The 15,309-nt window shown below is 38.8% G+C and overlaps 1 protein-coding gene across 1 annotated transcript in view; it reads left to right on the top strand.

Annotated features, from left to right (window-relative positions):
• Window positions 1-14,992, top strand: part of LOC137285051 (advillin-like) — a 79,100-nt gene extending 64,108 nt beyond the window's left edge. Inside the window, exon 27 of the mRNA XM_067817241.1 lies at window positions 13,209-14,992. Coding sequence (XP_067673342.1) covers window positions 13,209-13,322 — 114 coding nt within the window. The 3' untranslated portion in view covers window positions 13,323-14,992. The remainder of the gene's footprint in view (window positions 1-13,208) is intronic.
• Window positions 14,993-15,309: the final 317 nt, after the last annotated feature.

Genomic DNA, 15,309 nt, shown 5'->3' with positions numbered 1-15,309 from the left:
CTTCCATGACCGGCTACGTTGGTCAGGATACTAAGTAGGTCAAATGTCACACTGGACCCCGTCCCTGTGGATAACAAAATATTGATGACATTGGCCGGAATTCACTCTTTCAACACATGTCAACACAAGTCAACCCGAAAGACTGCCAAATTTATCAATATCACAGAGGTCAAGGGTTACACGATGGTACCACAAACTGACCAATAGGGATCGAGTTTCACATAAAACCTCTCTAAATTATTGATATACTATGGTAGCACACGGAACGTTTTAAGGCCAATCAATCAATGTGCTTATATTCTGTCGAAAGGTCAGATGCAAGGTGAAAGGAGACTTGACACCACTAAATCAGAAGGAAGCAATGTTGGTCCTGGACAAACTGTGGCGATTTGTGGTAATATGACACATTTAAATCTGTCCATGCCAAGGCCAGTTAAACATCATCATGACCAAACCATAGTTAAATATACGACAGAAATAGATTTTTGTTTCAGTTTCATTGAAGTAATCATATTATCGATTATAAATCGAAATATATCACGGTATTGATACTAATTTGTCTGAAAGCTTGTATTGTGTGCGTGTCGGTCTGCAACAAATAGATCACAATGGTGTACATTAGTAAGCGTGTCAGTAATGAATTGGTCGTGTAAACGGCGATCGAGACGTCTTCCCGACGGCTGCAGCAGCACGTACCACGGAGACAAGTATTGGTATGACTCACTGTGAAACACTCACGCTAGGAGTCTACAGTCTGAAGATCGGATGACATTTACTGACACTCAACCCCGACTTCTCCAGCAAAGCCAACACTAGGAGCTGACCACAGTCTCGGCTTGTCATGTTCATTGAGGCCAAACGATGAGGTATGATCTTGATGCCTTTAGGCCATCGTGCTATGCTGGCGTTAACGAATGAAAAAAAGTAAAGAAATCAGTTCTAGTATCAGTACTATTGGGGCTTGGATTATATTCGTTTAAAGTATTGCACGTTTGAGACGCAGCACATTGAAATATATTTAAGTAAATCTTAAATATGTTTTCTACTTGTTCAACATGACCATTTTGGGGTCTTAAGTTTAAATTTGCTAACAATTTCAGTCACTTCGTGAAATGACTATGAGGGTCAGCCATTTAGCGTCATATTTGAGTGACAACAATCTTTGTACTTCAGTTTCACAATCTGAATATACACGAGAATATGCAGTTTTATACCAACACTCCATCTTTGGTGTCAATACTTTGCAATGGCTGTGCGAGCGTATAATGTTCTTAACACCGAATTCAAAGATTTAACAATCTGAGTGATTGGATGTTCATGTCTTCATTATATTTTGTTCTGTTTTAACGTGCACGTGAACCTTTACTTTTACGAGGAGAATAAGATGTCTTTTGCCACTTGCCTCGTGGTATAACCTGCTTACTGACCATGCAGCATTAAAACCACCGCCATTACTCACGAATTGACGTCCTAGGCTGTTAGCACGTTAATATTCGTTTGTGGAAATACATGGTGATACTCTCTGTGTTGAGAGAACTGTTTGTGTTTGATTGCATATCTTTACATTCTGATACACAACTTGCCGGATTCTGCTGAAACAAGACACCATTCACCTATGCCATTAACGTCTTGATATACAATGTATTTAGTACTTTCCTTCATGTTGAATAAGTGGGATGGTTTTTATAGCACATTTGTATAATAAAAATAGATGAGGCAGTTTAGTTGGAAAAAAACATTTACTTAATGTAAGTGCATTTATGATAAGACTTGGTGTATATTGTTTTCCTAAGTCCGCTTATGTTTTACACATGGAAAAAATGGAATTCGTCTCCAACAAAACGAAATCATAATACGTGAGATGAAGAAAGGTAAAGTGAGAGTTGTCTCACACTCTGCCAATTGTATAAAACAGCAAACCCATAATTTATATTGAAAGGTGCGTTACTGGTAGATCCCACATTTAGAACATGATTATCATCCTCATGTATAACCTGATTATCACTGATTATCAGTAAACTGTTCACACAATCTTCGCCGCTGTTTGCCGTTAATAAGATCTGCTTCGTAAGATAATCGTTTACATTGTTTATAACTAGTAATAAACGGTGTATTTGAGACACAAAAGGTTAAAAGTAATCATTGTATATCCTCATTAGGACCTTTTCTCTTACGAGGTAGGTATTTACGACTGAAATTTACTTAGAGAACATACATTAATTCCCCTGTCTACAGCAGATGTCCATTTGAATACTAAATAGGATGACCAAGGTCGCTTGACCAGTCCTTAATGAAGTTATCCTCCTTCACCCATTACGCTCTGATTCTCTCAGACGTTCTAATTTCAGCTCCAGACGTAGTAATTCTCTATTCCTAACTCCCAACACGTTTTATGAAATTTTGCCGTCATAAATTTAGTCGATTTCAGAGCAGCCTGGTAAGATTTCAGCCCTGTAATTCAATGACACGGCCAGCAGACAGGTCCGGGGAGCAGACCCATTGTCAGTAGCTGTCAATCAGTCATCGTTAACATGCCAATCACTCATCGTTAGTAGAAGCATCCCAGTGCTTGTCAGTATCCATCGATCCCCATGACTTGTCATTTCAGTGTTAAATACACGGCCAGTAATCACACAATTAGGCATGAAAGCCCCCAATTACCTCTGATCCACATTCATTTACTTCCAGTCACAGATTTCATTAAAAGCCTCTTTTTCATATCTTCCTCCGACACATGGCGGAGTTGAAGAACAAATCGAAATATATTGATTCTCGTTAGCGGCTTTCCCTTACTTAATTAATACCAAGCTTGTTAGTGCCCCCTCAAGTTCTGTAATACCGCGTTGCATGATGTTGATATATGTTCAGAAGCAGCGATGGTATTTTATTGCGATCAAGCTATTAAAGCTCCGATACGATGCCTTTGCTCTGTTCAGTATCAGACATGGTCTGTTGCCTGCACTATTTTGCACTGAGAGACCTGACTTTTAATTGTAGCGAAGCAGGCTATTCCAGGAATCTCTCAGACTCGATCCGATCATTCAGTTCCTGTCCCTGATATTCCACACTCCTCGTCTTCATAACAGGATCAAGTCTGTGCGACCCTTCTAATTATACAAGCTGTTACTGTCGGTAGGGGGTCTGTTCTAGAATTTGTTTCTCATGGCGTTATCATTTCTGTAGGACACTTGTCAGGAACATCTTATAATAATATGCCAGGATCAACCGAACCCTCTCAGCTGCATTTTCATTTTAATCTGTGAAACATGATAATAATAAAAAGTCTATAGCGCACAGTCTCTAAACACCAAGTCATTGCTCAAGGCGCGTAATCAGAATCTGATTATTGCGATATTTCCGCTGATATCAGGCTTGGGATATCACCTCTTGTCGTGGCTGTACAGATATCAGCAATTGCACTCATGTGCCGTGATGCCGATGACCTTGGCCTCACCATTCATTTTGACGTTCCTACGGTTTGTACTTGATAGTGTTCTTTATACCGTAACTTTGACGACTACTTCCAAATTCCCCGAGAAACCTCTTGAACAAATATAGTGACGTTGCTTGTAATCAGTTAAACATTGTTATCCTGAACTAAGTTTCTAAGTTCCTGGTGTTAAGTCTGAGAGACAGCTGCATGTTGTCTGGGACATTATGGGACATGGTCGTGACGACCCATCCTGGAGGACAGAGGAAGGTGCACTTGCCTATCCAGACCATCGACTGTATCCGTGTCTAGACTTGACAGTGATAGTCTTCAGCGGTCTATTAATGTATCCCATTATCTATTTCACACATGTTTGATCGCCAAATTCATCAGTGACGGCTTGTACTAGTAATCCCCACATGTTCATTAACGACTGGGAAATCTCTTCTGTCACGTGTCATGGCGGCCATTCTGACTTTCCCCGATGTACTGGTCGCCATTCACACTCTTCAGATTCTATACGTTTTGTTTGTTGTGTAACACCGCACTCAGCAATAAACACCTATACGATTACGGTTTGTAAACAATCGATTCTAGACCAAACATTCCAGTGATCAACAGCATAAACATCTATCTACGCAACTGGGAACCGATGTCAGCAAGTCAGCGAGCCTGACCACCACCCGATCCCGTTAGTGGCGCCTTACGGCAAGATGGGTAGCTGAAGACCAATTGTCAGCCTGGTCGTCATGGGTGTTTGAAGGAAAAATAATGGTCTCACACAAACTGAAAGAAGGATAATGTTAACTGTAGGCTGTGTTCGCTGTTCCCGCGTCAAGGATATCATCAACACATATTATAAAATACATCTACATAAGAATTTACGAATCGTCATGGAATGATAAATGTTTGTAACAATTTGCCAAATGCACGCTGACTTCTTGCTTGTTCTTCCACGCCTGGTGCTTGAGCAAACATATATATCGTCCTTTGATATATTTCTGCTGACATATGTATCATTTTTACGCTTATCTCCGAGAGCATAGGTACCAAATATCCCTGTTTATTACAATCGTGCATTAATGCTAATTGTATTACTGATAGTGACTTTCTCGGTGTCTTGCTCGTGTTTACAAACCTATCGCATCCTTTGATCGAAAGCATCGTATGTTCTTACATCTTTATATTATTCCCAGTTATCTTGCCAATCTTCTGCTGATGTTTTCAGGTTAACATCCCTATAAATCAGCTCCATCGTAGTAATGTCATATTATCAGTACCTTGCAGGATTCCTACTGTAGATTTATGTTATGTTTTGCTGAAACAGTCTAGTGCACGAATGTTAATTTCAGTTTGTAGTGTTAAAAGTGTTGTATTATATAATCACAGTTGTACAGTTATATCATGCAGATTTTATGAACATATAACTTGTACTTATTACTTATTACTCTGGGTTCTCCATCTTAATCAACTGACTGTATGATATGGGTCATGCTGAATACCTTCAGTAACACAGACTGCATCCTACAAGATGCATCTACGTGGCTGCAATTACCTGGGAGACATATTTCATCATCCCTGACTATTACCCATCCTTAATCAGATGGAGCTTTTTGAAATCTCTCCAGAAATTCTTGGCCTCTTCCATTGACGCTGATTCAGACAATTTCCTGTTAACAGATGCGGTAAGCGTTTTTGTCCTGGAACAGATGATTGATTTCATAATCAAAACGTTGAAAGGAAACACGTGTCGAGAACTAAGTCTGTATACACATGAACTGTTGCACAGAAATGTACGAACAGTTTACACGATGTATATGTGTGTTAAAATTATTATTTTTATTTAGCCTTAGAATTCCGGATGATAACAAAAGACTCCTTGTGCTCCTAAGAATATATAACACGCACGCACGCACGCACGCACGCACGCACGCACGTACGCACGCACGCACAAGTAAGCACTCACGCATGAACACTGTTCAACCATTCTGCGCTCGGTCATTACTCTCTAACACACAAGCACACCAGCTGTCCGTCACCAGTGAAGGAATGACTGGTACTCCTGATCGGTCTACGCACACGCACACGCACACGCACACGCACACGCACACGCACGCGCGCGCATTCTATTCGGAAACGTAGTGAGGGCACATACCTGTAGCAGTAACACTGAGTAGTGGTATCTGTATAGTTGTATTTAGCGGTGATCGGCCTATGATGTCAGAGGTTTTCAGCAATAACTCTAACGGTAAATTGTCTGTCATTTAAGGGGGGGAAGATTCTCGTGTAAATCATTGTCAGATGTCCACAGCCCAAGGTCATTAGCTTCTACTGATGTAATAATTGATTGGTTTTCATTTTAACATGCTAATCTAGCAGTGACACGAAGTATTATAGTGACAGGTACCGCCAACAACAACCTTCATGTACGCTAACTCTTAGTGGGGTGGGTGGTTGCTTATACGTGTATTATTTTTATAGAAAAAGAAAATTCCATTGAAATGAGGGATTCAGAACATGAGGAAAAGCTCAACTTGTTTATTATAGGGCTTTGGCATTAAAGACCGGGCTGGGCGGAAAGTCAATGTTTCTGGGACTGTAAGATACTCTAGACGTTGGCGGAGTTGTGCCAGCTGAGTGTCCCGCGTAATACTCCGTCATTGCTGCTGCTGCCCTTTGATGCAAGACGTTTGTAGTTTTATTGTTTCCTGGTAATTATCGTCAGAGGAAGGAGCTGTTTATAGAACGCTTTGGCTGTCATATAAACACGGTTTTTATTGGCAGACGTAACATTCTGAAATATACTCAAAGAATGTAGAAACGCAACATATAAATATGTACTATTAATTGGTGATTACGTCTTGTACGCTCAGAAAACTGATGGGTTGAGCAGTGTATGTTATTGTCATTCAGACTATTTGGCCGTTTCTATCTTCAGGGGCAGAGGCTGAAGAGTTTGCTCCTCGCGCCTTACATTCCCCCATGGTGAATGTGTGAATATGTGAATCCGATTTCCATTGTTCTCACCTGGGAATGTTGCTAATAGCGGCGTAAACCATACTCACTCAAAACCTCTCTAACGTCAAAATGTCACAATGCATTGATTTTACGATCTGTTTGGGTAATGTTATTTAAGAGAGGAATTCACTTTCTTCTCCATGCATGAATACCACATTTGGCATGTTTCTTATAATCGAACGTAACCAAAATAAAGTCATTACGACGAAATTAGAGGTTTGAAGAATGACGTACCAAGGGTGACGGCATAATACGAGGAATGGGCAAAATCGTTACAGGTGATTTTGAAATGAGTAAGACTAAATCAGGGTTAACTGCCTCCTGGAAGCGTGTGTTCAGTATTTGAACCTAAGCAAGTATTCAACCAATTAGGTTTCATAGGTGTTGTAGAGAGCGTAGGTACGGGGAAACGTTCAAATGTAGTCACGAACGTCCTTTTATATTTTCTTTGGAACCTCGGAATCTACCTGTGTATGGGATCATGTCAGAAAGTGCTCATTACTAGTTATATATTTGATCACGTCAGATCTCCAGCACTTAGAAGTGAAACTGGGCGGTAAAACTCGCTATGTGAGCGAGTTGAAATGTGACGTCAGTCATTATGCGTGATGCGTGATGCGTGATGCGTGATGCGTGATGAGTGATTTCCCAGCGTCGTGAAAATTAAGAATTCGACGTTTTTGTCGGCCATAAAATGGCCCTCATCTCGTGGTATGGACATTTGGGCTAAGTTGGAGAACGCTGTGGGGGACGTTATTTTTGCTTTTAACCAGGACACAAAAAAAATGTTTATACAATGGAACACACGAAAATGAATACCGTGATGACAAAACCCAATGTCATCTAAAAACTGAAAAACATCACAAAGCCAGTGCTACCAAAGTGGTGCTAACCACATGCATTGGTGGTCATTACTGCATGACTGACAGAAGCTCTGACCAGGGCAGAGCTCTGACCATAACTGCCTTGAACTGGAACTGGGACAATATGGCTGCAGTGTTTTACGTTAAATATGTTAATATGTAAAGTATCCATTGCAGTGAGTGAGTTTAGTTTTACGCCGCACTTGGCAATATTCCAGCTATATGGTCTGTAAATAATCGAGTCTGAACCAGGCAATCCAGTGATCAACAGCATGAGCATCTATCTGCTCAATTGGAAACCGATGTATATGTGAATTCCTACGTGCATGTGCGTATATGTGAGCACATGCACATGCGTGTATGTATACTTGCGTACGTGTGTGTAGCCTTGTGTGTGTAGCTCGTTACTAGTCTGGATTAATACAGTGTTTGCGCACTAAACTCACTCACTCACTTATCGCTGCTAATACCAAAATATAAGCATTTCTGCTATTGTTGTTACCCTGCCTTTCCCTTGTTTTTAAAGGGGACAAAACAAGGTGTCTTCGCCCATTTGTGTGTATAACCATGCCAAAGATATTCATAACCTTGTTTTGTCCCTTTTAATAACAATGAAAAGGCAGGGTAACAACAATAGCAGAAATGCTTATATATTGGTATTAGCAGCGATAAACCACACAATCAGTGTTAGTTACAATGAGGTCCGTTATTTGTGAAAGTGCCTCAAAATATCATTCAATGTAAGTGTATGCAAATACAAAACTGAATGAATTGGTGAATGCTGTTTTTACAGACAACAGAGTAACAGAAATATTACGCTTCTCTGTATAATTGAATCTGATCAAGACAGAATGTTGGATCACAGCAAGGGGAAAGATCTACGTCATAAGGACACATACTACACAAAAGAAGTTAAAGAACAAACGATTCCTACATGCAGTATTAGTAATCTTGCATGTCAAGACAGATCATAGGTAGCACGTGATGTCATTAATGAGTGATATGTACGTCGCATTTAGCAATATTCCAGCAATATCAGGAGACACCAGAAATGGGTTTCACACACTGTACCCATATTGGGAATCGAACCCGTGTCCTCGGTGTGACAAGCGAATGCGTTAACCGCTCGACTATCCCACCGCCCCGTAACGTGATAACAGGTTTAAAACTCGGGTGATCTTTAATTATTTTTTGCATAGTTCATATATATGGTGGCTGATTCGGGCCATCGCTTTATCGCCCTGTAAAATCAAGGCGACATTGCGACAAAGCGATAGCACGACACGACATTGCGATACGCCGACACGATATAGCGATATTGCGATAAGGCCAGAAAACGAAATAGCGAAAACCCGACACGATATAGCGATAACACAACACGAAATAGCGATATCACGACACGAAATGGCGATAACAAGACACGAAATGGCGATAACTAGACACGAAATGGCGATATCCCGACACGAAATGGCGATATCCCGACACGAAATGGCGATAAAACTGGGCGACATTGCGATATGGCGATAACGCGAAAAGGCGACATTGCGATATAGAGACACGACATGGCGATACAGCGATATTGCGACATAGCGATACAGCGACATTGCGATATTGCGATATTGCTTCCTTTCCATTTATGAAATATGGAAAAGCGGGTTAGCTGATTCAGTTTTAGAATCTGATAGGTGGAGTATGTGAGATAAACGCATTTGTAAAACCATCCAGTTTACAGAAATAGCTATAGCTCATCCAAAAGCACGATGAGTGATGACATATTTCAAACTTTGATAGTTGTGCAGGCCATGATCATGCTAACTTTGTAGGCTATAGGATTTCACCAGAACGGATTTGCCATCATACTGTGCCTTTTTTTTCTTCTTTACGAAATGATAATATGATCATAAAGAAAAGTTGTAGAAGACTTTTTATTCTTGTATCTATATATAAGAAAATATTACATTGTACACTGAATTAATTTCAGTAAGTATAGTAAGTCACTCTCAGAATTTAAAGAATTTAAAGCAAAATATATTTGACGCCGAATACAGTATTGTGGACCCACTGATGACCTTCAGCGTTTGAGGAGACAGCCCAATTAAACAGTCCGAGATACAATATTACACATGATTAGATTAAACAATTTGATACAAAATTGGGTGGAATTGACTTTATTTTAGGTTTGTTGAGGCTAGAGCAATAGAATTTTACAGGAAAGGTACATGTGCGGGGATGTAAATGTTTTTGGGGTGAAACATCTAGTTAATAAAATACAATGTATATGATTAATGCACATGGGTTTCAATCTATCTCTACAGATATTTATAGATTAAGAAAGTGTAGGTCTTGTAGTTGTTATAGCATGATCCCTCTGGTAAACGATTTGAAAACAGATAAAAACATGAATGTTTGTTTGTTTGTTTGTTTGTTTGTTTGTTTGCTTTCTGACCATGTCAATGTTGTATTTGAATGGTGGGGTGGTTAATACTATTACAACGTCGACACATTGTTCCATACATAAGGACAAAAACTATTACACTAAATGTAGAAATGTTTGAGATATTTACCGATTTTTTTCTAAATAGTCATTAGCAGGGTTGGGTGTTACCAAAATGTTCGTATTGCGATGTTTTGTGATATACGTTAGCGTACTGCAATATGTGTTGCAATACATTGTGAAAGTGGAACACATGGTTTAAGGTCATGAAATTACTGTTTCATTTCTTTTGAAACAATGCCACTAGCCAGTTAGGAATCAGGTGTGATTGTAGGAGAGATCAAATGAACATGTTTCTGAATGCTTTGCTCTAATGTTTGGAACTCGAGAAAAAGCGTCTGCAGCAGGGTCCACCATTTCGGTTTGTTTATCCCCACAACAAGTGCCCTACCAATCTATTTTCTTTAATTCACATGGTTTAAAATTCATGCTAGTACAATCACATGACCAATAAACATTTTCGAAACTAAAAATATGCGGTTTAAACAGTATTTATTCAAAAAAAAAGAAAAAAGAAAAGACATCAGAAAGACAACAGAGAACCCACAAAAAGGAATGGCAAACAGATCGAACAAGGCCTGTATTGATGCCTCTCCCAAGAGAAAACAGCTTAAACGAATTAAACACGATTAAGAGATTGTAAAAGGATGTATAATTCAATGAGTCAATTTTCAAAACCAAGAAAACGAGTTTATGTGTTATTTAGCCATACGTTTGGAGTTGAATTATGAAATGATAAATGGATGTAAGAAGTAATTCTGCATGAATATTGGATACGTTATCTTTGCCACAGATTATTTCTTCAACAGAGATTCTATTGCGGTAGAAGTACTGGTTATATTATGTCTGATATGACGAAATACAGGGCCAAAAGTGAAGTACGGGGTATCTTCTGTTAAAAAGCCACATTGGTATGAACTGTTTTCTTTTTATGTCTTTCGAAATGGTATAAGTTTAAAGCACTACACCCAGTCTCAGTTTGGACATGATAATTTGGAAAAAGCGCGTGGCAATAATTAAAGTATTTATAGCTCTGAAAATGAGAGTGTAATAAGTAAGATATAATTTAAATTTATACAATAACTCTGCCGATTTACATATTCGTCCAGATTATTGTAGCCTTGTATGACTAATGGAAGAAGAGAGTGTTATAGTGTTGAACTCGTCTAGTTGTTTTTGTTCTGGCTGTCTTGAGTATCTTTGGCATTATGAAGGAAATAGTGAGTATTTTTGCCCACTTCTTGTGGAGCTTATCTTGTTAAGTACTCTGGCGTTAAACTTGTACCATCTTATAAAAAATAAACCATTTATGATTCTTTCTCCTTTGAAAGAGAGATGGCATACATGTTTCTTCGTCATTTGTTTAATGACTGATACCCATGATGGCCTCGCTTAAGGTACGATGAGCATCAAGGTGTAATCTTTCTAGTACTGATCCTTGTTCTTGAGATCAGTTGTCCCAAATGAAGTCACAGTATTCAAAGACAGGAAGGAGGAATGATATATACAGTCTTTCTGTTTAGTTTATTAGTTCACATTTAAGATTCCAAAAGCAATATATTATAGGACTAGTTTCTTTACTTGATATTCGATTTGCATATTCTATATACCATTGCTTTGAAATCGTATCCCTAAATGTTTATGATAGTCATCCATCATTAAATCTGTTTTCGCTCTAGGTATTGCCTTTCAGTGAATAACGTTGTCATTGGTTTGGGGGGGCTAAACGACACCTGCAATTCATTTCTTCACTCAGACAGATTAGCAAGATCACTGTTCAACATTCTTGGTGCATCGGTGGGGTTACGTATGATTATGTAAAGGGAGGTATCATCAGCAAATAAAAGTATGTTGCTTGATACCAATAAGTGATTCATTTATCTAAACAAGGAACATAAGAGGACCCAATACGGAGTGTATTAATATATAATGATATAGAGGAAATACGAATATTATTAGTAGTTTGGCTACATCACAAAAATGGCAGATCGTATCGGGTGAACCGGTTTGCGAAATATAGTACTGTGAAGCTCGTATGGCAATATAACGGTTAAGCGGTATTATCGGCCACGTCCACAAATTTATCATTGTCGTACTTTAAAACGAACTTCTAAGCTACAACCAAATCGAGAAAGTGTTAACTTTAACAAGTAAAAGATAAGGTTATAATTTTAAATAAATAAATAAATAAATAAATAAATAAATAAATAAATAAATAAATAAATAAATAAATAAATAAATAAATAAATAAATAAATAAATAAATAAATAAATAAATAAATAAATAAATAAATAAATAAATAAATATGAGATGCTACTAGAATGCGCACGTAAAGCACGTTCTTCATCCAGTATATACCAGTCGGCGGCAGGATGATGTGCTGTGAACGAGCCTAGCACATTGAGGTATACTAGTATATTTCAAAATTGCACTTTGTGCATTATGAACTGATAAAAATCATGACATTAGTACTAAACATTAACTTGACACGGCAAGACGTAGACTTTCGGAAAACGGGAAATCAGCTTCATTAATCCTTTTGTGCACATTACCATGGCCACACATGAGTTTAACTGTTTGTTTCCAAATCGTCTTCCAGAGGCATCATGCAATAACAACTACAAGACCCAGACTTTCTAAAAATATCTGTAGAGATAGACTGAAACCCATGAACATTAATCATGTAAATTATTTTTTATTAGCCAGATGTTTAATCCCATACTTCACATATTAGATTCTAAAAGTGAATAAACTTATCCACTTTTGCACATTTCACAAATGGAAAGGGAGCAATATCGTCATATCGCAATGTCGCTGTATCGCTATATCGCTATGTCGCTATATCGCAAAATCGCTGTATCGCCATGTCGTGTCTCTATATCGCAATGTCGCCTTTTCGCGCTATCGCAATGTCGCTGTATCGCCATATCGTGTCTCTATATCGCAATGTCGCCTTTTCGCTTTATCGCAATATCGCAATGTCGCCCAGTTTTATCGCCATTTCGTGTCGTGATATCGCCATTTCGTGTCGGGATATCGCCATTTCGTGTCGGGATATCGCCATTTCGTGTCTAGTTATCGCCATTTCGTGTCTAGTTATCGCCATTTCGTGTCGCCGTATCGCCATTTCGTGTCGTGTTATCGCTATATCGTGTCGTGTTTTCGCTATTTCGTTTTCTGGCCGTATCGCAATATCGCTATATCGTGTCGGCGTATCGCAATGTCGTGTCGTGCTATCGCTTTGTCGCAATGTCGCCTTGATTTTACAGGGCGATAAAGCGATGGCCCGAATCAGCCACCATACATATACACATATACCATGAATATGATAAGTTGTGTAGTGATGTAGCAGAAACGATCACATGTTGACTCTAAATGACAATATGTGTTCTTCTCTCAACAGAAATACTTGTCCGATGAAGAATTCAAGAAGATTTTCAAGATTACAAAGCACGACTATCTCTCAAAACCGAAATGGAGACAGCTGGAGATGAAAAAGAGGGTTGGTTTGTTTTGATGACGACAACAGTAAAGAGACAGAGGATGAAACTCGTCCGTCAAGTCTTTCCTTTTCATGCATGAAAAATCGCACATATGTTTTGTGTCTCAAACTACGTCATAATCGCCGTGGATGTGATTGAGACATTGAACAAACCGTTTAATACCACTCGTCCCTCTTTATACAAACATATATGTTTCTGTTTTAACTATTTCTTATTATACATATACTTTTGGTGACTGAAGGATCATAGAAGTCATACATTTTGTTATACATTCCATGATTTACTATGTTTTTTACTAATTTTTTTTTATTTTCTCACGTATATCCTACTCCAGTCCATTTATTACCTTGATATCCGTGAAGTCTTGTGTTATCCCATGTCAGATACATTCCACCAAGTGGGTCCAAAGGGAGATCACTCACCATGGTAAATAACCACAGACCACAATTGTTTTCCTTCTTTGCTATCTGCAGTCACTTGCCAGTCCATAATAATTAATAGGTTGTTGCATGGTGACCAGCCTCTCACTTGTCACCTAACCGGCAAAAAATCGGCTGATACCCACCATCTCAATTTGGCCGTATCCACTGTCAGAAAAGGTCACCGGAAGCGTCAAAACGAAACACACCTAACAGCCTTGAACTGGGGGTCATGGAAGGCTGAAGTCAATAACATGCGCAGATTATGAACAAAACCAATTTTGCAATAACGTCTGAGCTTTCATTTAAGCTGTCATACGTCACCCTGGAAGATTTAGCACACAGCATGAAAAGCCCATTTAAACAAGATTCTGTATTCTCCTATTTTCCTTCCGGTAAAATAAGGGAGATAACTGTGGTCTGAGGCCAGAACGGGTATACATCCTTGTCTGGTGGCGGCTGAACTTGAACAAACAAGATATGGTTACTCCGTGTATTGACACAGGTTTGTGATGGCGTTTGGCACAATATGGCCGTACCTCATCTACAATTAGTGTCAGCCTTTTAAAGTTTTGATTACGTTTTGCATTTTTTCAGTCAAGTCCAATTTTGAAGAGTATATTTTCTTTAGCCCGGCAATTTATGTCACCTGTCAACATTCCCCTTGTACTGCTTAGCTATAAGATTCAAGTGTTTTTATACAAAATGGGAAAATAATTTGTAACGCGAAAAACAAACTTAAATATTATTACTTTTAAAGAGAAATTTATCTCTGTTAACAGCCCTCCAGCTCAATGTGTCGGATACACATGCCGACTCCTAACCACATATATTGCAGGGCGTTCTATGTCCAGGCTATCTATCTATGCCCTGGGTATCTACGTGTATATCTACCTCTTTTATTCTCTATAGTAAATTCCCACTAGCAGATCTTGAAAAAACGTTAATTTGCTCATTTGCTCATATTTTCTACGTATATTGTTGACAATTGTTGATATGTTGATTGCATGTATTCAGTACGGACATGTTTGTGTTATGATCTAAGATATGGACAAAACATTCCGTATATCCCTATCTTTATCAGGGTTACGTCTTGTTTTTAGACGATGCTTATTATTTAGAGCTGCCAGGTATGTTGGCACCGATGCACCAAAGATTCATCTTTCTATCGCGTGTTCTGTTTATATTTTGTACAAATATTAATTGAGGATATGGGAATTTTACAGTTTTGCTGGTTTTGAAATAAAATATATATTTCAGTAAAAGACAAGCTTTGATATTACGCAATATAATCCCGTTTGAGACTTCCCCCTTGGGGAACCTTAGTAGCATGCCATGGACCGGCGGTCTACATGTCACGCCGTTACAATACTACCGTATTCGGTTGGTGCATGTACGGAACCGACACCTCTAAGCTGCGACATTATTAAGTATGACAATACCTGGTTCAGACCTGGGCTACATGTTGTACAGTGTTGAACGTTTGAGACAGTTAAATTCAAATTTACAACCATGAGAGTGAGAGAGAGGAGGTACAATTGTTTTTTTACGTCAACAGGTTGGAAAGAGTCGTAGCCCGGTT

Source organism: Haliotis asinina, chromosome 5, assembly GCF_037392515.1.
Source record: "Haliotis asinina isolate JCU_RB_2024 chromosome 5, JCU_Hal_asi_v2, whole genome shotgun sequence".
Lineage (NCBI taxonomy): Eukaryota > Metazoa > Mollusca > Gastropoda > Lepetellida > Haliotidae > Haliotis > Haliotis asinina.
Note: the sequence above shows the minus strand (reverse complement) of the source record. Positions and strands in the feature narration are given on the sequence as shown.